Source organism: Poromitra crassiceps (genome assembly GCF_964638095.1).
Source record: "Poromitra crassiceps genome assembly, chromosome: 5".
In the NCBI taxonomy this organism is placed as follows: domain Eukaryota; kingdom Metazoa; phylum Chordata; class Actinopteri; order Beryciformes; family Melamphaidae; genus Poromitra; species Poromitra crassiceps.
In genome coordinates, this window is record NC_139642.1 from 28,086,027 (window position 1) to 28,111,695 (window position 25,669).

Here is a 25,669-nt window from a genome sequence, read left to right on the forward strand (position 1 = left end):
CATTATGATGGTTATGGTTGTTATGATTATGCTGATGATGATGATGATGATGCTTCATTAGCATTTATCAGTTTCCACAATATAACACATCACTATCACTATCACTACTATTACTATCACTATCATGATGATATAGTATCATCACTATTCCACACTTCATTGCTTCTTGTATGAAAAGCTTTGGTGGGCATCCCTAACAGTAAGACACATGTCTGTAAAGCTCTTAATGGCAACTTGCATCATACAGTAGGGTACAAGGTCACTATTAGTCACTAGTCACTATTAAAATAGTTCAAGAAATTGGCTTATGCTTGTACCACGTACAAACACTGAATTTAACAAATTGACGCTGCCTTTAGTTTCTGTGCTGCACCGACCTGGAACACTTTGCAACATACTCTGAAACTGGACACAATTTGGGTCCATTTAAAACCACAATTGCAAACTGCACCACTGACAAATGTAACTGTTTTGAACTGTTTGGCTGTGTTCTCATTGTTTTCTGTTCTGTTTGTTTTCTCATTGGTTGTTTTTTATGTATTTTACTCTTGCCATCATTGTAAATTAGGCTAAATAAAGGTTGAGTGAATGAATGAATGAATGAATGAATGAATGAATGAATGAATGAATGAATGAATGAAATTGCAAATAGTCAAAGAACAAATAGAGCATAAATCATCACACTGGACATTTGAGGTATAGAAGCTCTCACACAAATCAATTCTAAAAGAGTAATAGCCAAAACAAAAAGCATCTGATATACTCACAATGTCAGCAATACTGTTTCCCCTGGAGGCTGAAAGTGCGGTCCCAGGTGCTGAGGCTGCAGCGGACTCACATACAGACACAAGCACACATACGCAGAGAGGGGCAGAGAAAGTGGTGTGAGCGACAGAGAAGATGAGGAAGGGTATGCGTGTGTGTATGGGGGGGGGGGGGCGCCTGAGGGGTAAGGAGTACTATGAATATACGTAATTGGCACTCTCATTGGTTGCCAGGGGCTGGTTACTACGGTGAAAAAAGATGACCCTAAGTGGCTGGAGTGGCACAGAGCACTGGTGGCAGACCTCTTATCTACATAGTCAGATTCACTGCACCACACAGAGGAAAAACCCACGTAAAAAGTGCATTAGGTAGAACAGTGGGCGAAGATACCTATCTGATTGAAACCGGACCAGAGAATAATGATATAGTTTTGTGCTGCTGTTGATGTCCTAGGAGGACACAGATACAGATCCAAAATGAAAACAGTCATTATTAATGACTTAATAGGCATGTGGTGCACCCACGAAACACTGATTAGAGCAGGCAGAGCTACATGGAAGATGACATCTTATCAGCAGGATTCAACCATCCACTTTGATCCAGTCTCACTCTCATCCTGTGTTTTCTGTGAGCTGCTGTGTGCGTACGTGCTGTGCAGGTGTATGCATGTGAGCATAAACAGGCATGTGTGTGTGTGTGTGTGTGTGTGTGTGTGTGTGTGTGTGTGTGTGTGTGTGTGTGTGTGTGTGTGCGCGCGTGTGCGTGTGCGTGTGTGTGTGTGTGTGTGTGTGTGTGTGTGTGTGTGTGTGTGTCCCAGTCCACTCATCCACTCTTTGTTGAGAATAGGTTTGACAGATGGTTTGGTCAGATAAGTTCAGCAGAGCACTTGAAGGGATTTCAGAGTGGATGCCCGTTGCCAGTACATTTAAATTTTTAACAAGAATATTTAATGAATGTAGCATATCAAAGCATATCTTCCACTAAAACGTCATCAGTAGCATATATTTTTTTAGCAGATTTCAAACTGTGTTAAAGTTAAAAAGGTAGCTAAAAGAGTCTTTTGATGTATTGGAGGCTGCACTGCAGAAAGGCCAAGCAAGTGGTATAGCAGAGGAAATACACTGAACAAAACGAAACAACAATTTTCAAAAATGTTACTTGGTTACAGTTCAGAATGAGAAACTCATTTGAGAGGAATTCTGGAGAAATGCTCACCAACAGGTATAATATGAATGGCATACATGTATTTTAGCTTATGGAACATGACTTGAGTGTGAAAAACAAATTTGCTAGATTACAATGTTCTATGATAATAAATGCAGCAGTCAGCAGGCTGGTGTGAGCAGGCCAGGAACATTATGAAGAGCTCCACCATGCAGGCAGCAGGAGGAGGTCATTAATTAGAGATGGAGAGCATCCTCCATCTTCTCTATACAGCTGATAGGATACTGACACACACACACACGCACACGCACACGCACACGCACACGCACACGCACACGCACACGCACACGCACACGCACACACACACGCACACACACACACACACACACACACACACACACACACACACACACACAGACACGTGCAGGCACAAACATGTGATCCCACTCCCTGGAGACTAATTATTAGTGGAACCGGATGGGAAGGACTCTGACTAATATAGAAAAGTGTCACATCAACATAGATCAAAAGAGATTCTACGAATGATATTTACTCAATAAAAATGGCCCACTTTCTTACTTATTGAGGACAATGTATTCTATGACTATGCCACAAATGATTATGCATTATGTTTGTGTGCTTATATGCGTGCATGTACACGTGTGTATGAATATTCATGAGCCAAGGACTGAGTGATCTTTCAAATAGAACAAAGACAGTAAAGCCCAGATCAAAAACAGGCTGGTCTGATTGCTTTTGTAACTGCAAGACACTGCACAGCCGGTGATCACACCTTTGCTAATGGAAGACGAATTTCAGGATAAAAGCAATAAATCAAATCATGCAGATTTTCATGATAAAAGATGGCCAGCTGGACATCTGATCTGAAAGGAACACATTATCGTGACAATAGTGATGGACCTCACACAAACATAGCTCAAAACTGAAGGCAGTTGAGAACATCCTTTAATCTTATCTCTTTATTAGGACCAACGTTGTCGTCACTGGTTACATGACGATCTTCTGCATGTTTTTAGTGGGGGTCCACACCAGTGTTGGGGGTAACTCATTACACAAGTAACATATTACATGTAATATATTACTTTTAGCAGTAACTAAGTAGTATAACTTATTACTTATAGGATTTCAGTAATATTATACCTGTACCAGTAACTTTGTCAAGTAACTCAAGTTACAAATTGAGTTATTAAAAAAAAAATCAAAGCACATATTTAAATGAAGATACAATCATTTCCTAATCAAACAGTTGTTTATGCAAATAACCACTATATAGATGACAATAACAAAGGAAAAGGATAACATTTAGAATTTTGGATGGTTTACACTGACTTCAAGGCGGTTGAAATGATTTTTCAGGATTGTTTCCGGGGCGGCGATGTCATTCTGCTACTGCAGTTATTTTGGTGAAAGTAAGGGAAAAGTAGTGTAATAAGTAACGAGTTACTCTACACAGACAGTATTATTGTAAAGTAACTTATTACTTTCAAATGAAAGTAACTAGTAATATGTAGTATAATACATTTTGCAAGTAACTTGCCCATACAGATGTTGTATGGAGGAACCCCAGGAATTAAGCACGGGGAGAACATGCAAACTCCACACAGAAAGGCCCTCTTGATGATAGCCCACCTGGCCAGTAGGCACTGAAGACATGGGGGGGGGGACACCCTCAGCACCCACCGAACAGGCACCCCATCAGTTTGCATGATTCGATGGGTCGCAGTACATGGAATGTGATGATTGGTTGTAAATATTAACTCTTAAGACACATTACTCTAAGCTTCCTCTTGGAGTTGATTAGCGTGCATATTTTAGTATTATTTTTTGTATTTTACATAGGCTCTAATAACAATGAATGACGTGGCTTTTAGTTGAAGGGTGGTTTGATATGCATTAGCTATCCAATCTCAAGCATTTTAAGAGCACAAGAGGCATTTTGGCATCAGTCCACCAGCTACTCAGGTTGGCTCAATCATGCATAGATGAATGATGTCTTTCTTTTGCTCAGGCGTTATAACATGCAAACTGTTGCACAATGTTAATGTTTGTGCACTTTTACTTGAATGGAAGAAAAATCAATACTTTATAGATAAAAAGATAATCAATTTATGAGGTAAAATACAGTACATCTACAACAAAATCCAATAGCCTTGTCTTTTGGCCACTGAACTGACTGACTGAACTGAAGGAAATGTGTGGGTGACACCTAATGGGCTAGTTAGGAATTACCCTCCCACTGAAGACGGAGAAGCTTTGTGCCTTTGTGCTTACTTTGTGCTGTTGTGACTTGCTGCATGACAAATATGAATACATAAATACATACATAAAACAAATAATGGACAATGTACTGTAAGAGGTGTGTGTGTTTTAACAAAATTCTATGAAATCCATTTTTCTTTTTCTTTATTATTTGATTTTGAGGTTACCTAACATAGAATAGAAATACATTTTTGTTACTAAAAAACAAACAAAACAAAGCAAAAACAAAAGTAAAAAGAAACAAATTCCTCCCCAAACATTCATTTTCATTTTCATTTACATATGTACAGGCACTTGTGACATAAAAAGTCCCCAGTAAAACTATTCAGGAAGCAAAATATATAACATTCTCTCAATATGATATACATGGTTGTGGCATAAATGCTGCTGGAAAGGAAATATATATTATTCTTACAACCAAGAAGACAATGTTGTCCATAAGAAAGGCTATGGAGGTATGAATGATGACAGATGATGGCATACTGCATGAAGACAAGTAGTTTAGTTGAGAGGTCTTCTATCTTAGTCAAATCCAGTATCCTCATGCCAGAATGTGACAAAAGATCAACGTACTACAGATGTGAAACCCTAGGAACCTGAGGAAACATGGGTTGGGGAGTGAGTTCGATCGCTGGTACCTGGGCTCTCAGCTGCCTCTACAGGCAGGTGGCTGGTTGGGATGCCGACCGGGGAACGAACCCTTCTTATCGGGGTGAAAGCGTGAGGAGACGAGCCGGGGGAGTGAGCAGGGGAGCAGATGGGGCGCAGGGGGGGAGCCGGGGGGCGTAGAGGGAGAGGGTGGGCCAGGGGAGAGGGCACCGGGCTGCGGGCGTACCTGCGCGGGGCGGACCAGATAGGCCTGTCAATGGCATTGGAGGACAAGGGATGGGATGCGATGTAGGTAGCGGGGCTGCCCATTTCTGATTGGCTGACAGCTTTACCTGGACATTCCTCCAAACGCTCTAGAGTTTCCTGGAAGAAGATGTTGGTCAACACATTCAAATCAATATCAACAGATTAGAAATGTCATCTTGAAATCAGATGTATATGAAAATGAACTAGGACACATTTTTACATCAAGACTTCTGAGACACAAGCCAATCTTAGCTCTTATGGTAAATGAGTCACTTACATCCTCACTGAGAACATAGAGAGGCATAGGACTCCTTCGACCAAGTGTGGCTGGTTTAGGTACGACATCAACTGCAAATGAAGATATTTGAAGATATTTTAGTACCAATATTGGCTAATATTGAGCTGACCATGTACATACCAACAATATAAAGGGGGAAACACCACTGCTGTTGCTCACCATCATCACTCTGCTCCACATAGACAGGAGCTCTTTGGGGGACAGGTCGGTGCTTCTTTCTACAGCAGACAGAACAGATGTTATTTCAAAAGTTTTCATGGTAGCTTGTAAAGCGAGTTTCAGGAGCAGAACCACACAATCAATCAGGCGTTCATAGCCACGCCTCCCCAGGTATACTCAACTTCCTATAGACCCCTTATACAGCTTGTCAACATTGAGCTGCGCGCGCAACTTGAAGGCAGAAAGCCGTCAGCTTTGCATTGACAGACAGCGAGAACCCCGCTGTCAGGACTGCTCTGTGCCCATCTGCAACACACAGTTATATTTTAGTTTTAAAATGCAGTTCTCGGCTTACTACCACAGCTTATCGCCTAGTGATAAGCAATGTTATGCATCGAAATTAACGTTGTTTAATGGGATATGTCTTACAGACCCACCCATACGCACTGGCGCTGTCAATTGGCCAAGCCTATGGCCAGCAATACATATCGTGCATTCCTTTATAACTGGGGATAGCGTAGATAATTATTCTGTAACTTGCAAAGATATATTGTTATGTTGATAATGCACACAACTCAATAATGACATTATGTAACGTTACTTGGTCCGTTAACTAACCGAGCGATGTTGAGCAGCCTACAGTTTCAGGCAGCTTACCTGATTATGAAGAGCACTACAAAGTCGGGCATTTTTAATGATGTCCTCGTTCCAATCAGTTCAACTCAATAATGACATTATTTAACATTACTTGGTTGTTAACTAACCGAGCGATGTGGCTGCAGCCTACTACTACAGTTTACCTGATATGAAATGAGCGAGCACTGCAAAGTCGGGCATTTTTAACGATTTCCTCTTTCGGCTTGCAACCAAAGACACTTACGGTTAGCATTAAAAGCAGTATGAGTTGACGGGATTCGGTAAAACTTTAGTCCTTGCTTTGTAGATAGTGTAACAGACTGTTCAGTGTTGTGTTGTGTTCTATTGCGTGTGTGCGAGGCTGTGTATGTTCCCTCGAGTTGCGTAGAACAGGATATGTGGGGAGAATTAGGTGAATTATAACGTTACAGCCTGGCTCTATCGTTTATTATTTTATTAACTAAGTGTGAATAGGCGGACCCGAATACTCTCCTACAATAGCTTTCCGATTCTGGCATCCCACTGCACAACACGAAGACATATCTAGCTCGAATAGTTTTCAGGCGACTGGAAAACTACTTGACAGGGCTGCGCGGAGTCTGTCTTTCTGCCTCCGTCTTGCGCATCTGACGCTGTTTGTTGTCATTGTGACGTAGGCGTATAAGGGGTCTATATAACCTCACCTAACCCAATGTCTCTTCTTGGCTCTTGTTCGTGCAACACACACAACAGCAACAGCCTACAAAATAACCGATCAAATAGCCCACGGCTATACTATTCTGAACACGTTTGAAATTGTCCGATCTCGGAAGCTAAGCAGTGTCGGGCCTGTTTAGTACTTGGATAGAAAGAAAGAAACGTTATCGTTACTCACCGTTGTTCAAGATGAGCTTCACCAACGTCGCCGACGTCTTCCACATTTCCGCGTCGGACGAGGAGCTCTTTCCAGAGAGACAGCAGGACCAGATTCCGCCGAGCGGCGACCTCTTCCATGATGAAGGCAGCCCAGCCCCGGTGGACAAGTCCCCGGCATCAGCCACTGCCAGGCCGGCCGGCCCTGTCGCTTCCACAGTGGTAATTCCCATCGGCTCATCCCTCCACGAGCTTCGCGGCTACGTCAGCTCAACCTCCAGCGCCTCCGACGGACCCTCCACTCCCCCCCGCTCGCTTCCAATACGAGCCGGACAAGGTAGGGGTAGAGCCCCAATCAGGTCAGTCCACCGCCGTTCTCCGTCTCCTGCATGGTCTCCAACTCATGGCCGCTCCGCAGGCAGGCCCCGCCGTCACCATGCCCCGGTGAGATCCTCTGGTATGCTGATATCAGATTGGACAGTAGCCTCGCTTCAGAAAGCGCTGAGGGATGGGGGAATACATTTCCATCGTACCGATAATAAGGCTACGCTGTTTGGCCGTTTAAACCCAGCTAAACAGAGTAGCCTAGCTACTCACCATCACACCACCAGTTCATTTCCGGATGACGTCACCACGTTCGCACGTAATCCGCCGACGCCTCGCAACGTCACCACCCCATTTAAAGGGACAGTACAGACAAGAAGTGAAAGGCAGCAGAGACGCATGGATGCTTCACCAGAAGATCCTCAACGGCCCAGAATGATATTTTCCAGCCCTAGACGTCTTCGCTCTCAAGCACCAGTCCGTCAAAGAAGTCCACGCAGGCAGCCCGCCCCACACCGCACCGGGATGCGATCAGGCACCGGGATAACTCCAGGCACCGGGATGTCTCCAGGCACCGGGATGTCTCCAGGCACCGGGATGTCTCCAGGCACCGGGATGCCAACGCCCTTTGTAAACTACAAACAGCACCTGCAGTATTCACAGTCTGCACTGCAGCCGATCCAGGCAGGCCTACCTGCAACCCCCGCCACCTACTCCCTCCACCCTCAGCATATGGCACCAGTGTTACCTTCACAGCCCGCCCCAGCGCAGCAGGCCGCCGCCACCTTCACGCTCGCTACTGCGGCCCCACCCGGCCATATTCCATACTCTGCTCCTTCCCGGCCTTCTCCGGTTCCTGCTTCCCTGCGCAAGCAGATTCTCGACGGTACATACGTCGATCTCGCGCTCCTCCTCCTACCGTCTCTCCATGAATCACAAGCAGGCAGGATTCTCGAAGAGCGGGACGGCACTTTGGTCCAATTGAAGCAGGGGGCGCTATCTCGTTCCAAGGAACTCACTCCCATTGAGTTTGCTTATGCCTTCTCCCTCTTCAGGGACGTCCTGTGCTCCCAGTTCCCAGCCCGCCGCTCGGAGATGGATGATTACTTGACAATCATTCTAAACTTGGCCCTCCGGTTCGGCGGGAACGGGTTCTACAAGTACCATATTCACTTCTCTTCAGACGCCGCGGCTCGTCTATCCCAGTTCAATGAGAACACTCTATGGGGCACGCTCGACACCGAGCTTTACTGTCGCATATTCGCCGATCGTGCAGCCGTGTCATGCTCCTTATGTGAGGCCCCATCCCACCCGGCCTCTACCTGTTCCATCCCCACCCATGCCTACCCTGCTCGTGCCCGTGCCGACCCGCCCCCTTCCCGACCAAGGGCCCAGACGTACTCGCGTTTCTCATCATCTGCCCCGCCGGCGCCCCTGCTCCCACAGCCTGCCCAACCCGCCTGCTCAGTCACCTTCCCCACCACCGGTGGAATCGATAGGAAAGGCAGGCCAGTCATGAACCAGGCAGGCCGCTCTATTTGTAATAACTTCAACGATGCCGGGTGCTTAATGTCACAATGCAGATTTCTGCACGTCTGCTCTTTCTGCGGCGGCGGTCATGCTCGCTCGGCATGCCCCCATAACCCTACTACACAAAAGCTAGGTAAGCATCTTTCCACCCCAGTCAACATCCCTGCCCTGGCGGCAGCGCTCAAAGGCCACCCCGACCCGGCCTTCGTTACATTCCTAGTGGACGGATTCCGAAACGGCTTCCATCCAGGGATCTCTGTGTTGCCATCAGTCTCCTTCGAATGTGAAAACCTCAGGTCTGCCACCAACGAGCCTGAGGTAGTAGATAGATTGCTGGCCAAGGAGGTCAAGGAGGGTTTCATGATTGGCCCGTTTGCCCACCCTCCCTTCCCGGACTTCCGGATCAGCCCCCTCGGCATAGCGACAAGGAAGTACTCCGGAAAACAGCGAATAATAATAGACCTTTCAGCGCCCCATGGCAAAAGTGTGCCAAGCATCAATAGTTTGATACCGAGCGAGGACTTCTCCCTCCAGTACGCGACGGTGAACCACGCCATCGCTCTCATTAAGCTCGCCGGCAGAGAGTCGTGGCTTTCCAAGGCCGACATCACGAGCGCTTTTAAAGTCCTTCCCCTCCGGCCCGACTTCTGGCGCTACTTTGGAGTACGCTGGCGGGGGGCTTATTACTTCGCAGTAAGACTCACTTTTGGTTGCAAAAGTAGCCCCAAGCTGTTCGACACCTTATCAGAGGCCCTCTGTTGGATCCTGTCCAATAACAAAGGAATCCCGTTCCTCGTCCATCTCCTGGACGACTTCCTCATTGTTTCCCCTCCCTCGTCACCACCTGCCCAAGGCCTGGTCACCTTGACCTCAGTTTTTGCCGAACTGGGAGTTCCTCTGTCAGTCGAGAAGACAGAGGGACCTTCTAAGGTCTTAGAGTTCCTCGGCATCACCCTGGATACGGCCCGCTTCCAAGCTTCTCTACCAATAGAGAAGCTGAACAGAATTTGCCTCCTGATATCAAACTTCCTCCTGGCCCCATACTGCACCAAACGCCAGCTCCTCTCCCTATTGGGCCACCTCAATTTCGCCCTGCGCATCATTCCCCAAGGGCGGGCTTTCATCTCCCACCTGCTGTCCATTGCATCCTCCGTTCATTCCCTTCTGACTCGCGTCGTTCTGGACAACTCGTGCCGTGCAGAGCTTCGCTTGTGGCTCCACCTCCTAGCAGGTTGGAACGGGATCACGTTCTTTTACGACGACCTCGTGACAAGTCCGCAGGACATTGGCCTTTTCACGGACGCAGCATCTTCCATCGGTTTTGGGGGTTTCTACGGCGACAGATGGTTCGCGGAAAAATGGCCCCCAGAGCTCTCAAACATGAGCCAGGTCACCTCCTCTGCCTTGCACGAAATATACCCCATAGTAGTCGCCGCAGTTCTGTGGGGCCACGAATGGTCTCGCAAAGCCGTCCTCATACATTCCGACAACTTAGCCGTAGTCGACATTATCAATAAAGGCCGTTCCAACTCTCCATCCATCATGCCTTTCATGCGCCGCCTAGTCTGGCATTCGGTCACTCACAACTATATCCTCCGTGCAGCCCATGTCCCCGGCCACTGCAATACCATTGCTGACGCTCTCTCTCGTTTCTCTCTGCAGAAATTCAGAAGATTGGCTCCTCACGCCGAAACCCATCCTACACCAGTTCCTCCGTATTCTGCCTTGATCTTCAACGTATAAATCCTGCCCTTCTTCCCCTCATCCTCCAATCTCAAAATGCCATCATCAACAGTGTCTCCCAATCAACTCTATCTTCCTACTGGTCAGCTTGGAAATGCTTCCACCTGTTCCACTACCGTTACAACATCACCTTCCCCACATTCGATCTAGTCACAATAACCAGCTTCATCTCATACGCCCACTCCGTCATGACCGTTCAAACTCAAACCATCAGGTCATACCTCAGTGGAATCAGCTTTTTCTCCAAACTCATAACCGGCAGTCCAAGCATATCATCCAATCACCCCCAAGTAGCCTCTCTCCTCAGAGGTCTCCTTCGTCAGGAACCTACCAGAGAGCCACAACGCCTTCCCCTCACTTTCGATTTGCTGTCAGCATGTATCCATACCCTCCGCACTGGCTACGATACTCCTCACGTAGCACGAACCTTAGAGGCCATGTTCATGCTGGCCTTCTTTGGTTTTCTTCGCTGCTCCGAATTCACCGCCTCGACACTCATCTTCAACCCTCGCCGACATGCATGCACTCCCGATCTTCTCCACTACTCAGAAGACACCATGGTATTCTACCTTAAACATTCTAAAACCAACCAAACCGGTCAGCCTACCCCCATCTTCTATTTCAACGCTCCGTCACCGCTGAATCCTTTCCAAGTCCTTTCATCTTATCTCAATTACCGAAACTCATCTGGCCATACACCCACTGATCCTCTGTTCATCACCAACTCCGGCCAAGTGGTCACTCGTTTCTGGTTCCACCATCACCTCCGCCAAGTCCTCTCCTCATCCGGCATATGCCCCATCCATTACTCCGGCCACTCATTCAGAATTGGTGCCGCCACTTCAGCCTCACGCAACGGAACCCCGGATCACTTCATCCAACTCATGGGCCGCTGGTCCTCCCAGACCTATCATCGTTACATTCGGTCAGATCTCAAAGATCTCCGTTCTGCCGTTCTCCGTTTATTCAACTAATTGGAGGTTTTGGGGTCTCACGAATCCGAGCTCCTGCCGGACGCACCGGAAGAGTGAACGTAGGCCGGACCCCGCCTAACCTCCCCAAACCACTACGATTCGCCGAGACGAATCTCTCCACCGAGATGGAGCTCAATTACTCCGCCGAGACGGAGCTCATCCATTCAAATAAATGGTTAAACGTTCCTGGTTGTAGTGTGGTTCTTGCTAGTGAATGGTAGCTTGTAAAGCGAGTTTCAGGAGCAGAACCACACAATCAATCAGGCGTTCATAGCCACGCCTCCCCAGGTATACTCAACTTCCTATATAACCTCACCTAACCCAATGTCTCTTCTTGGCTCTTGTTCGTGCAACCCTCCCCCCCACCCTTTTGTGCTCTATCTCTCCTCTCTTATCCGCCTCCTCGTTCTATCTCTTGCATAGGTACCTAGAAGCAGAAGGGGTCTCACGAATCCGAGCTCCTGCCGGACGCACCGGAAGAGTGAACGTAGGCCGGACCCCGCCTAACCTCCCCAAACCACTACGATTCGCCGAGACGAATCTCTCCACCGAGATGGAGCTCAATTACTCCGCCGAGACGGAGCTCATCCATTCAAATAAATGGTTAAACGTTCCTGGTTGTAGTGTGGTTCTTGCTAGTGAAATAACATTTATAGCAGCAACATCTGGGTGTGTTTTAAATTAGAACACATCAAAACACAGCCAGATGTTCCTGCTATAAATATATAAACAAACTATAAACAAACTACAGGTCACTGTGTTCACCACACTTCTATTGACAATACATAAAGTGCATATCAGAGGTTAAGTAGAGTATTGATGCTGCTGAGCTTATTGAAATTCTGGACACATCCTCAGGTCCATGTGCAAAATCAAGTTAGAGAGAGAGAGAGAGAGAGAGAGAGAGAGAGGGGGGGGGGGGGAGAGGGAGAGGGGGAGAGAAGAGTGGGAATGAGTAGAAAGCAAGGAATAAAGCAGTGGCTCTTACTTGGAGGGTTTCCAGCAGGCACACACTGTCACCAGGGTGATTAGGAGGAATATGCCCCCGGTGGACAGGATGATGTATAGCGAGCTCCGTCCTGCCAGATGGATACAGAAGGGTAGGAGAGAAAGAGAGAGCGAAAGAGAGAGGCGAGAAAAGAAAGAGAGAAAGAAAGCAAAAGCAGAAAACTGTAGCCTATGTTCGTATAGCCTAGCTAACGGCTAGGCTCGCTGGCTAGGCCCTAGCCACAGATATTTCACTATAGTGCAGTGGTTAGCCACCTCGCTCCACCAATCACAGACGATCATACAGCGAGCTCCACCAGTCAAAGACATCGATATTACACTTTAGAATTGTGGGTAGTGTAGTACTTCTCCATGACATTGAATTAAAAGAAAATGCCACCCCCCGCCCCCCTCCCCCATCCAAAACAAAACAAGGATGAATGTGGATTCTGGAACATATCCCATCGTTTCACAACTAGCTCGCTCGTGGTAGGTCTACCTTGCGTGGTTACGACATTATGGCGAATAATCGAAATCTAATTGCAGAATATGAATGGCGAAATACGCTTCCGGAACCGAGGTGTCATGTGACTGTTGAGCTCTTGAACTGACACTCTAAACTTTGCCCAGCCAGACACATGTATCCCTCTGCTACCGAGCTTTACCTCCATTACCTACAAAATATTTTCCCATTCTAGCTCTTTATTCTCACTGTGACAAGAACCAGTGGAATAAGTCCATTTTCCTAGAAAGGTTAAAGCTCTGAAGCAGATAAATGTGCTGTTCTTTTTGTGCGTAAGTGTTGTACAGGCCAAGAACTTTCTGAGAAACAGGGCCTATGTAGCATCAGCATGGTAAAGACATATTGGATTTTTCCTGCGCTGCTTGGCTGCCAAGGCTGTTGAGTCAGAGTGTGTTGGCATGAATGAGGTGGCGTGAAGTAGCACATTAGGGAAGTCACTCTGGGACTGTGCTGTGTGCATGCAGGGAATACAGAGGGGTTTGATGTCTCTTCATGCAGCACTTCACAGCACAGCAATAATCAAGCCTTACTGAGCACCACTGGGGCAAAGCGTCCACCTGCTCTCTTCTTCTACTGCCACCTCATAAATACTGTCTCTTCACTCAATTAGACTGGGTCCTCCTCACCTCTCTCTCTCTCTCTCTCTCTCTCCCTCTCTGGTGCCCAGCAGTAACAGCCCCTCTGGGCTAACTCACTCTGTTGGACCCGCAGCCTGGATTTGCACTTGCTGTAAACAACATTGCTGAAGAGGCAGGCATGCTTCAGTATCATTCTGTTTGGGACCATCACTGCTTTGGCCAGCCACTCAGAATGGATGTGTGTTTTATCACATGGTTTCATTATCAGACACTCAGGATTCGAGTTATAATCTGAGCTTTGTGGGGGTCTCTAAAATAGTAAGGGGCTCTTTACACGAGGACAGTTTCTGGAAGAAACGACACAATAGCGTTTCCTTCACATCTTTTCCTTCACACCTTCTCCCTGTTTACATGAGCGCTGTTGAATTTTTAAAACGCCGTAATGTACATGCCAGGTCGCTTGGTGGAAGTGTGATCACCTTATTCTTTGCCCATACAAGGACGCTTCTGCATGACGTAATTTCGTAATCGTCTTTCCGGTTTTAAACGCGGAAGTAGAGTATGCTTTGCGCAGTCATTTAGACTTGCCAAAAAGCTTTTTTCAAGCTAAAAAAAAGCCCAAACTGTTTTAAAGTTTTAATATTTGTCGGGTGAGAATGTAACATATATGTGACCAGTTTATCAGAATAACGCCTATTGGAAATCTTTAACGAGCAGCGAGGACCGGGAGCGCTGAGTGTGCTATCTGTCAAACCCTACTGTAGGCTACTGGCAGTGAGAAAACACTGTCGACGTGCTTTTGTAACTAACGTTAAATGCCGACCGGGTACAGCCATCGGCTCCTCGCAGCAGTAACGTTCTGAACATGTAACTGAAGTTGGCCGTTCCAAAGCGATTACATGGAGCCCTCAGCGGGAAGCGTATCAAACAATTCCACTCTGGAGGGTGGTTTAAAAATGTGTCGTTTCCTAAGCGCGAATTCGCCGTCACCGTCTAAAAGGGAGGCACTAACGATAAAATAATTCCCCATTTCCATAGGAAACCGTCCTCGTGTAAAGTGCCCCTTAGTCTCTTAAAACACACAATTTTCAAATGCTTCCGCCTACCCGTCTGTACTTCAATCAGGGTAAACTTGGTCAAAGCGGAAAGGGAACCTCAGGGAAAATACTGAGCTCTGATAGGGGGGGTGTCCCGGATGTCCCGCCTAAAGGCAGGTGATTGGAGAAATACACCACCTGCAACGGTTCGAACTTCCTCCGATCTGAAGTGTTGGCCCCAACTTGCTACTGTATGACAACCGCTCTGTGGGCGTGAAGTAACTACTCACTGACTCTGGTGCATTCACAGACTGTAGAAGAGACAGTCTGGCTTGAGAGACTGCTAAAATAGGCAAACTGATATTAGGGGCACATGGGGGTTACTCTTTTTAAGCGGTCGGTTAGAAGAGAGAAAGAAAGAGAGAGTGAGACACACACACACACACACACACACACACACACACAGACACACACACACACACACACACACACACACACACACACACACACACACACACACACACACACACACAGACACACACACACACACACACACACACACACACACACACACACACACACACAGCAGCTTACACAACAAACGGGCGCTGCGACAACAAGATAATATGGCGCTTCGTTCTTTTGGAAACAGACTGAAAACATGTTTCTTTAGCCTATTTATCTCGTTAACATAAATAATAGTAAGTACATTGAAAAATGCATTATTTGTGATTCAAATAATGGTTGTTATTTGTATATTAGACCCTCATATGTATATGTGCTCATGGGGTCTCAGACTCCTTATGGGAGCTCATAGCCCCACATAACTCGAACCCTGCAGACCCTCATGGGCTTGACAAAGTTTCCAGTTGTAACCTGCAGACTCAGAAACACATGTGACAGTACTACAGACACTCTTTGACAGTACCTACTACAGACAGACACTCTTCATCCCACATGTGAGCCTCAGCCTATGAGAGCTCCTACTACTTTTTTACAGCGCCACCTACTGTAGACAGTGAGCTTGACGGGAACGCTCTTCGTGCTGCTGATGGGGTTCTCCACTGTGCAGGCGTAAATGTCATCGTCCGACATCAGCACCCGCACGATGGTCAGCACCTTTTGGTCATGAGAGAGCAGCAGACGCGAGTCATTACTCAGCCCCTTGCCTCCCTTCAGCCAACCGTAGATGGGCTTTGTGCCGTTGTCATGGGAACAGTGAAGGTTAAAGTACTCGCTGTACTCCAGGACGGACGAGCCAATCATCTGGACGTAAGGTTTGGACACAGGAACTGAGGAGGACAGGACAAACAGGTGATGCAAAAAGACACTTTACGGTGGTTTAAGATGAGTGAAACTTGAAGATATTTAGACTTGTAGGAGTTGAGAGGGAGACAGGCTCATCTAGTTACACAGAGGTGCAGTGTGAAACCTGCTACCTTGAGTGGTGTCTTTAGTGTGTCTTAAAAACACCACCAAGATACTCTGAATCACTGTGTTCATTAAATATTCAATTTAGTTGCATTTATCAATGATAAAACACACACACACACTACAGACAACACTACACACAACACTACATTCCCTTGCGCAGTCAAGAGAATGTATTCCAATTTGGAACTAGCTCATAAGTCCTTTTTGCCTGCTCAGTTTGAAACTGGTCTCAGGAACTGGTCTCTCTTGTGGTTTAGAAAGTTTGGGATGAATCCAGGCCTTTAAAAGGACAGTTAACTGTGCGTACCATCCACAGTCAGCTCGATGTGGTGCTCTCCAGTGAAGGTATCATCTGTGATGGAAATCTCCACCTCGTACGCCCCTTCGTCTGACAGCCGCAGGTCGTGCAGCAGCAGAGAGCCATTCTCCAACACCAGGATGCGGTTGCGGTACTCCGGCCTCAGGTTCCCTATGATGCTGGTTCCTATAGACTGCACCACCGTGATGGGTTTCTCCTTGTCCCTCTTCAGCTGCCACTTGATGACGGGCTGGTCGGAGCTGCTGCTGGAGTAGCTGACTGACAGGAGGGCGTCTCTGCCCGCTGTGCCTCTCACCAGCTGGCTTTGGCTGGTCACGTTCACTCCTGACACGGCACCTGGAGGAGATGGCAGAGAGGCACATTCTGAAGCCTCTAGTGCAGACCGGGGCATTATACGGCCTGGGGGCCCTCATCATGGTTCTGCCTGGCCCGGGAGGTCAACAAAGCCCACCATTTTACTTATCAAGCTAAAACAAAATAGAATGAGATGACCTAAATTGGCGGTTGAGTGGTTTTCTATGTAATAAATGCTTAAGAATAAGTGCACAGTATATTTTCTATAATATAATCTAGTGATAAAGTTTGAGGTTACGGCTTGACAATTTCTTTTGGGCCCTGGCAACAATCTGGGTTTCTCATGTGGCCAGCTAGGAAAGATAATTGCCCACCCCTGCTCTAGCGCTTGCCCAGTGCTAATGTGGAGCTAGTTCTGGCTCTCCAAACCCACCCTACAATCAGATGAAATTGTTTTGGATGTAAACATATAAACAATTTATTACTTTACAAATGCAGTCATCTTTCATTTTCAGTAGAGCAGCTCAAGGTTTTGCCTCTTGATGGCATCACAACGAACGTTGTGATGATCACAGTACTTGACTGAACTCTCAGAAATATTTGCCATTTCTTTCTTACAGACTTGTATACTTATGTTTAAGAGTGGGTTTTTGTCTTAATACTGTCACTGCACAGCTTATGCTATACATCAGTGGTGGGGAACGTCCGGCCTCCGGGCCGTATACGGCCCCCGAGGCCATTTGAACCGGCCCGCAACACAATAAAATTGTTACATTTTAGACTAGTAGGAATTAAAAAAAAAACAGGGAAACGAAACAATGACCGACAGCCATTAGTTTTCTGAAATAAAACAGACTGTTGTAAATGTCCGAGTCAACGTCAGGGTCAGTGAACGCAGCATGTGACCGGTACGTGACTTTGTGTGTTGACACCTGGTTGACACTAGACGAGCACACAGTGTTAACAAGTGATGAAATGGCGACTGTCAAGAAAAGGAAGGTAGATGCAGAATGCCGCGCATTCCAGGAAAAATGGACAAACGAATTTTTCTTTGTTGAAGTGAAAGGCAAGCCAGTGTGCCTAGTTTGTGGCGAGGCGCTGGCAGTGATGAAAAAGGCGAATCTTGAGCGCCACTACAGCTCGAAACATGCTAAACCCGTCGAGTTGAAAGGACAAATGCGTGTGGATAAAATCAACGCTCTTCGTCGGAGTTTGGGTGCCCAGCAAGCAACTTTCACAAGACCACAGGCTGACGGAGAGAATGTTACGCGTGCAAGTTTTGTCGTGAGTGAATTAATAGCCAAGAAGCTGAAACCTCATGCTGAAGGAGAGTTTGTGAAGGAGTGTCTCGTCGCTGCGGCGGAGCTGCTCGCGCCCGACAAAGTGAAATTATTTCAAAGCGTCAGTTTGTCTCGAAGAACGGTTTCAGAGAGGATTACAGATATGGCACAAGACATTGAAAAAACACTGAAGGCCACTGCAAGAGACTTTGAGTATTTTTCTCTGGCCTGTGATGAGACAACAGACATCACAAACACAGCGCAGCTTGCCATTTTTGTGCGTGGGATTACGGCCGAGTTTGAGACGAAGGAGGAGCTGCTGTCTTTGCAAGCCATGCACGGCACGACCAAAGGTGAGGATTTGTTCAGTCAAGTTATTGTGGCCATGAACAATTTTGAACTGCCATTTGAGAAGTTGAGCGGCATCGCTACTGATGGCGCACCCGCGATGGTTGGTGCGCAAAAAGGATTAACTGCATTAGTCAAAAAAGAAATGAGCCGTCTGAATCTGGATCCAAGTGATTTAGTTGCATGTCACTGTATCATACATCAGGAGAATCTGTGTGCACAATCCCTGAAGCTTAACAACGTGATGAAAACCGTCGTGTCCACCATAAACTTCATCAAAAGCAGAGGGCTCAACAGCCGCCAGTTCAAGGAGCTACTCAGCGAGCTCGAGTCAGAGTACGGTGATCTGGTTTATCATTGTGAAGTGCGATGGCTGAGTCGTGCAAATATGCTTGCACGGTTTTATACACTGCGGGAAGAAGTCAAACAGTTCATGGAGATGAAGGGGAAACCTGTCTTGGAGCTCAGTGATGGCAAGTGGCTCAGTGATTTGGCCTTCATGGTGGACATCACCCAGCACCTGTCAGAGTTAAACGTCAAACTGCAAGGTCCCAACCAGCTCATCAGCTCCCTGCTTTCAAATGTGAAATCATTTGAAGCGAAGTTAAGGCTGTGGCAAGGACAACTGGAAAGGGGAAACACTGTGCACTTTCCCACTCTGCAAGAACAAAAGCCTGATGTTACAACAGAATATGCTGGTGAGTGTGCACAACTCATTCAGGCATTTGATGAGAGGTTTCATGATGTGAAAAATATACAAAAAGAACTGGACATGTTTGCTACGCCGTTTAATGTGCAACCAGCAGATGTGCCAGACAACGTCCAAATGGAAATAATTGAGCTGCAAAGCAACAACGAGCTCAAAGCTAAGTACAACAACCTGTCTCTGCTGGACTTCTACAAACTGTACGTTCGTGCTGAGGATTTTCCCATCCTGAGGAGACACGCCCTGAAGTTTGCATCTCTGTTTGGGACAACGTACCGCTGTGAACAGTTCTTTTCAAAACTGACTCTTGCAAAGACTCGCTACCGCTCAAGACTGACTGACCCAAACTTGGAGAACCAGCTTCGAGTAGCATCATCATCACTGCCAGCTGACATCAGACGCCTCGCCAAAGAGAAACAGTTCCAGCCATCGCATTAGGTGAGTCTGACATGTAGAAATACAGCAATCTTGAGGCTCAGTAACACAGTGGTTATATAGACATTTATTTCTGTCTTTTTTTTGCATCTCTGGTCACGTGTTCATAATAGTATGGCCCTTGGAGGACTTTATAAAATTTATATGGCCCTTGATATGAAAAAGGTTCCCCACCCCTGCTATACATGCTAACGTCATTCTTATTATTGTGTTAAGTCAAGGCCATGATGTCTAGTCACATGTCTTGACATATCACCGATCTGCTTCTCTCCCCCACAGACATCTTCATGACCCCTTGTCGTGAACAAGTAACACACTAATTTTGATTTGTGTTCCCCCAATTATTCTACACCTCCTGCCGGGATATAGGGAAAAGGTATTGCAGTGTAAGCTGCATTTTCTCCTTTATGGAAGAGGCCTGTCTTGGTAACCAACACAGTAAAGCTATTATGTTCACAGTGGAGGCTCCTATAACTCAGCATCGCTGGACACATGAAGCTCTAAACATTGGCCAGGGGCCTATGGGCATCCCACCGTTAGGCCTCAGAGATGGAAAGAGCAACTTGGGAGAGAGAGAGAGAGAGAGAGAGAGAGAGAGAGAGAGAGAGAGAGTCGGCACTGTCCACTATTCTCTGTAGTGAGCCAGTTAGCACGGCATCGCCTCATCGCCGTGGCAACCATTTGGTCCGCCTGACAGGGGTTGCCAGGGTGATAAGACAAAGGGCATGATTGTTAGAACTAGTTTAGTTTCCTCCCTTGAAAAGAGAGAGGGAGGGTGAGAGAGGGGTTTAGAGTTTAGAGAGAGAGAGAGAGAGAGAGAGAGAGAGAGAGAGAGAGAGAGAGAGAGGAGAGAGCCTCTTTGTCAGTGGTGAAGCAGGAGATAGACACAGGGTCCAGTGATTCTGCTAAAAGCAGCTTGCAACATTGGCCTGGTCCAGAGTAAACTGGACCCTTGGTACGGATCATGGAATCAAAACTCATAATCATGTTTTCAAACCGAATACCAACAGGGCGTAAAATTGAACTGCCAACCCGACAGTTTTTTCCCTCACATCACATGAACTCACCACACACAACAGCCATGTCCTGTCCCTGGCTGCCCTTTACCCAAAATGTATTGATATTATAGTTAACGGAGACTTCCCCAGCGTACATGCTTACAATGAGGCCACCCCAGGCTCCTTGAGTTTGGGCTGGGGGCTGAACAGAGCACCATCCATAAGAAATCCATTGTGCTGTCTGCCCAGGGTACCAAGGACAAGTAACCCCATTATCAACATAACCAGGATTAACCTTTACTGCACAAACACTCATGGGAGGGATTTCTGTTCAGATCAGATGTTTTCTACCATTTGTGTTAACACAGAACACAACAAGGATTATCTAGCAGAAAAAAAAGTATTGCCCCCAAAAGTTAACATATTTTAATTAAAAAGAGATTAATTAAAACGATAACTAACTGTTGATGACAGGCCTAATCAGGCTTTCCAGTCGTTGATAGTCAGAATTTCAGAATAAAGAAAAATCCACTTGTTCCGCATTATCCAAAACATAGCAGTCCCAGTCAGATTCTTTATCCTCTAAGCTCTGAGTAAGAAGTGTTTGGTCTTACCTGAGAGTAGGAGCAGGAGGAGGAGGAGGAGGAGGAAGAGGCCAGACAGAGGAATGTCTGTCACACTGTCGCCTGGAGAGGAGGTCTCCCTCTCCACCTTCATCTTGTGTCCCGGGCTGAGTCTCTCTCCCACCCAGTGAGCATGGTTTACCCACCCTGGACCCTCCACGTCTCTATGGCTGAGCACTGAACACTGTCTGCCAGCCTGCTGCACTGGCCTCTGCCTGGCCGCACTGAGCCCCACTCTCCCCACAGGCAGCAGCACCCCAGTCACAGCCAACAACAGCCAACTGTATGTGTGTGTGTGTGTGTGTGTGTGTGTGTGTGTGTGTGTGTGTGTGTGTGTGTGTGTGTGTGCGGGTGTGTGTGTGTGTGTGTGTGTGTTTTGGGAGACAGAGTGTAGACAAGCTCTTCTCCTCCACTCCACATTGGCCTTTTCAGAAAAGGAGCCCCGGAAAGAAAGTCGTGTTTGTTTTGGGTATCATTATTTAAGCTAAAGATGTTGTTATTGCATAAAGCTCTCTGTGTGTTTTTGATTTGTGCTGGGTTGTTTTTGTACTTTATGCCATAAAAGAGTTGAATACAATATTGAATTTAGTTGCTTTGCTGGAATTCCTGCTGGCATGAACTACTTCAACCACCAGGCTCTGAAAGAAAACCACTTAAGGAATTCAAATGACTGAACTTGAAAAACAACTAACTCCCCCACCCCCCATTTTTGAACCCACTTTCCCCTCCTGTGGCCTCACAATAAACACAATTTATCACTTGGCAAACAGCAGTAGAGCTAGCTCTCTCTCTCTCTTTGTGCACACGCACACGCACACACACACACACACGACAAGTTGCTACAATACAAGTCTGAGACTGAGAGGTGTACGCTCCATACTTGTAGGCTATGTGAGGTGCATGGTAATCATTGACTGTATAATGCCAATAAAATAAACAAAGGTGTTGTTCCTAGTTTGTCCTCTTGGTGGTGTAGAAGATTCACCACCAAGCCACTACTAGACTGATGGAGTCAGCCTCAGCAACAGTGTTTGGCCATTATGACATGGAAGTTGTGGCGTGAATTTATGGTTTTTTTTTTAATCTCCTTATTATGCATGTTTCTCTCTGGCAATAGGATTAGAGAAGACACACATCATGATTGATATCCACCTGAGTCTGGATGCTAATATCAGACATGATGCCATGTGTATATAATCCACCACACGCTCCATCAGTCGTAATACAACATTGACTTGCATTGCATCAAAGCTTAGCCGTCTCACGTTTGGGGGGGAAGGGGGAGTTTATTTTGTCAGACTACAAAGGGAGGTTTTATGCAACGAACGCAGGCAGCACGGTTGACAGGAAGCTCCCGGAATGTGGGCACAGCAGCTGTCGTCTCTCTGCCTCACCGCCCCTCTCTCTCAGGGTCCCACTGCAGCTAGGCCCCTCTGTAGACGGCCATCAAAGCTGAGCCTCTGCCCTGCATGGTCCCTCTCTGCCTCTCATCTTCTTCTAACAGACCCTAAATCAAGGGCAACACTTACCAGTCAATAGAGGAAGAAAGACAGAGCAGAGAGAGGCCCTCTGGGTGTGTGTGTGTGTGTGTGTGATGAGAGAAACCTTTGTCACATACTCTACGCAGTGACGTTTATAAGATGGACTCCATCAAGATGTTGTGATTATTACAAAAATGATACTGACAGTGTACCTATCACCTTCTGAATGGGATTCTTGTATCATTTTGTACTGTCTAATTGATGGCGATTTATCAGACATTGTTTATGCAAATATAGTAATCAGCATTCATATTTTTTTTACCCTTTCATAACTGATAACCTACTTAGGACCCCAGGAAGACTAGTGGTCGTCTTGGCAGCAGCTAATGGGGATCCTTTTAAATAAACAAATTTATCAGACATTGTTTATGCAAATACAGTCATCAGCATTAATCACCCCCCCCCCCCTCTCATAACTGATAACCTACTTAGGATGACATTTACTGTATCTATCTAGAGTCCTGAGATGGTGAGAGAGAGAGACAGAGAGCAGATAATTGCGCCCTCTGCTGTTCATCCTGGCTCATAGCTATCTCTAATTACACCCCAGGAGAGTCCAGAGATCTTTTCCCACTGACAAGCTGTCTGAGGAAGGGGGGAGCGAACCAACCAGGCAGATCACTCGGATGATCACTACCTCCTAAAATAGTCCACATTCAACCTGGCAAGTAATAAAATGAGGAGACAGCTATTTCACTTTGCCTCACTATTGTAATTTTAAGGCTACTATCAGCTGTAGAAACACACTGCTCACATAATATTGGTTTTAGGTCTGGCTGTTACGTGGTTTTAGACCAGGCTGTTACGTGGTTTTATGTCTGGCTGTTACGTGGTATGTGGTTTTAGGTCTGGCTGTCACGTGGTTATAGGTCAGGCTGTTACGTGGTTTTAGGTCAGGCTGTTATGTGGTTTTAGGTCAGGCTGTTACATGGTTTTAGGTCAGGCTGTTATGTGGTTTTAGGTCAGGCTGTTACATGGTTTTAGGTCAGGCTGTTATGTGGTTTTAGGTCAGGCTGTTACATGGTTTTAGGTCAGGCTGTCAGGCTGTTACATGGTTTTAGGTCAGGCTGTTACATGGTTTTAGGTCAGGCTGTTGCGTGGTTTTAGGTCTGGCTGTTACGTGGTTTTAAGTCAGGCTGTTACACGGTTCTAGGTCTGGCTGTTACAAGGTTTTAGGTCTGGCTGTTGGTTTTAGGTCTGGCTGTTACATGGTCTTAGGTCTGGCTGTTATGTGGGTTTAGGTCTGGCTGTTACGTGGTTTTTTCGACCAGGCTGTTACGTGCTTTTAGGTCTGGCTGTTACGTGGTTTTAGACCAGGCTGTTACGTGGTTTTAGACCAGGCTGTTATATGGTTTTAGGTATGCTGTTACGTGGTTTTACACCAGGCTGTTACGTGGTTTTAGGCCTGGCTGTTACGTGGTTTTAGGTCTGGCTGTTACATGGTTTTAGGTCTGGCTGTTACATGGTCTTAGGTCTGGCTGTTATGTAGGTTTAGGTCAGGCTGTTAGGTGGTTTTAGACCAGGCTATTAGGTGGTTTTATGTCTGGCTGTTACGTGGTTTTAGGTCTGGCTGTTACGTGATAAAAGCCAAAAACCTTCAAAATAAAAGCCCCAAAACACAGACCTTACACACACAGACCTTACACACACAAACACACACAGACCTTACACACACAAACACACACAGACCTTACACACACACAACACAACACCGGGCCGGAGTCCCACCAAACTAGATTTGAAGGCTGCATATTGGCCTCATAATCTAGTCTAATTTAAGACCCTAACACCATTTTTTCAGGCTCCTTTTGTGATCACCTGTTTTTTCTGCACTCTCAGAATGTAATTGACAGCATGCAGTGGGTGTTGTGCTATGTTTGGAGGTGTGCAGAATATTGACTTTACACCCATCTATTAAAGAGACAGGAGACTGTGGCACCATGAGGGACTGAGGGGGAGAGAGAATAGGTCCATGAGATCCACAGATGCTTTTTGGGGACCAGGAAGAGAGTCAGGCTAAAAAAGAACTACCGGAACAGTACGTACGTTGCTTTTTAAAACCTTGGAGAGCAAGACTCATGATGGCTCAAATGTTCTAACTCCACCAGCTGGTGACACAACCAGGAACTTGTGTGTGAATATGTGTGTGTGTGTGTGTGTGTGTGTGTGTGAGAGAATATGTGTGTGCGTGCATGTGAGTGACTATATGAGTGGGATCTGCATAAAGTATGGGTCATGTTTGTGCTGTGTGAAGGCATGTCTGCAGTTGGAGTTTGTGCAGTGTGCTGTGCTCAGATGTGTGTGTGTGTGCGCGCGCGTGTGCAGTGTGCTGTGCTCAGATGCGTGTGTGTGTGTGTGCGTGCAGTGTGCTGTGCTCTGATGTGTGTGGGCAGGCTGAGTGGGAGAGCCGGGAGACTGAAGATGCTAGCTTCATAAACCCAACAAGATGGCCTTAAACTGAAGCACATATTTATGTTGTTCTTTTTTTGAATTCAAAGATCATCTTTATACATTTACAGACACGGATTGCAAAGTATTGTACATACATCACTCACTGGTGTGACTGTTAAAAGTAATGCAGATGTTGATAGCAAAAAAAGAGAAAAGAAAACGTATAGCTGAGACCTAGCATTCATGCATACAAAGGCTCTACAAAGACATACAATCAGATGAACTGTATGACCACTGGCCTCTCTGATGACTATCATCAGAAGTAAAAACTCGATTGACTCGTCAGGAAAGAAGTTGTAAAAGAAATATTAGAAATGCACGATTATGTGTTGTATGCGTTATACACGAGCCTCCCCGTGTTGTTAAGTCAGCCAACCAGATGGGAAATAAAACCGCTTTGTTTCAGCTCCATGCTCTCTCCAATTAGCGGGTGTGCTTATGTTGCAGTGATGGAGTAATGAGCAGCGTTGGCTGAATTGGACCTATATTTGTCACGTTGCTGTCATAAACAGTCTCTGCCTCTGATCTGTTCAAT

The 25,669-nt window shown here is 46.5% G+C and overlaps 1 protein-coding gene across 1 annotated transcript; it reads right to left on the bottom strand.

The window, feature by feature from the left end:
• Positions 1-4,797: 4,797 nt before the first annotated feature.
• Positions 4,798-21,236, bottom strand: hepacama (hepatic and glial cell adhesion molecule a; the record flags this gene model as incomplete). The annotated part of the gene is made up of 7 exons (XM_083636599.1): positions 4,798-5,181; positions 5,342-5,412; positions 5,522-5,580; positions 12,569-12,659; positions 15,716-15,997; positions 16,447-16,794; positions 21,134-21,236. The coding sequence occupies 7 exons, from the start codon at positions 21,234-21,236 to the stop codon at positions 4,798-4,800; spliced, it is 1,338 nt and encodes a 445-aa protein (XP_083492725.1).
• Between the last annotated feature and the right edge of the window lie 4,433 nt (positions 21,237-25,669).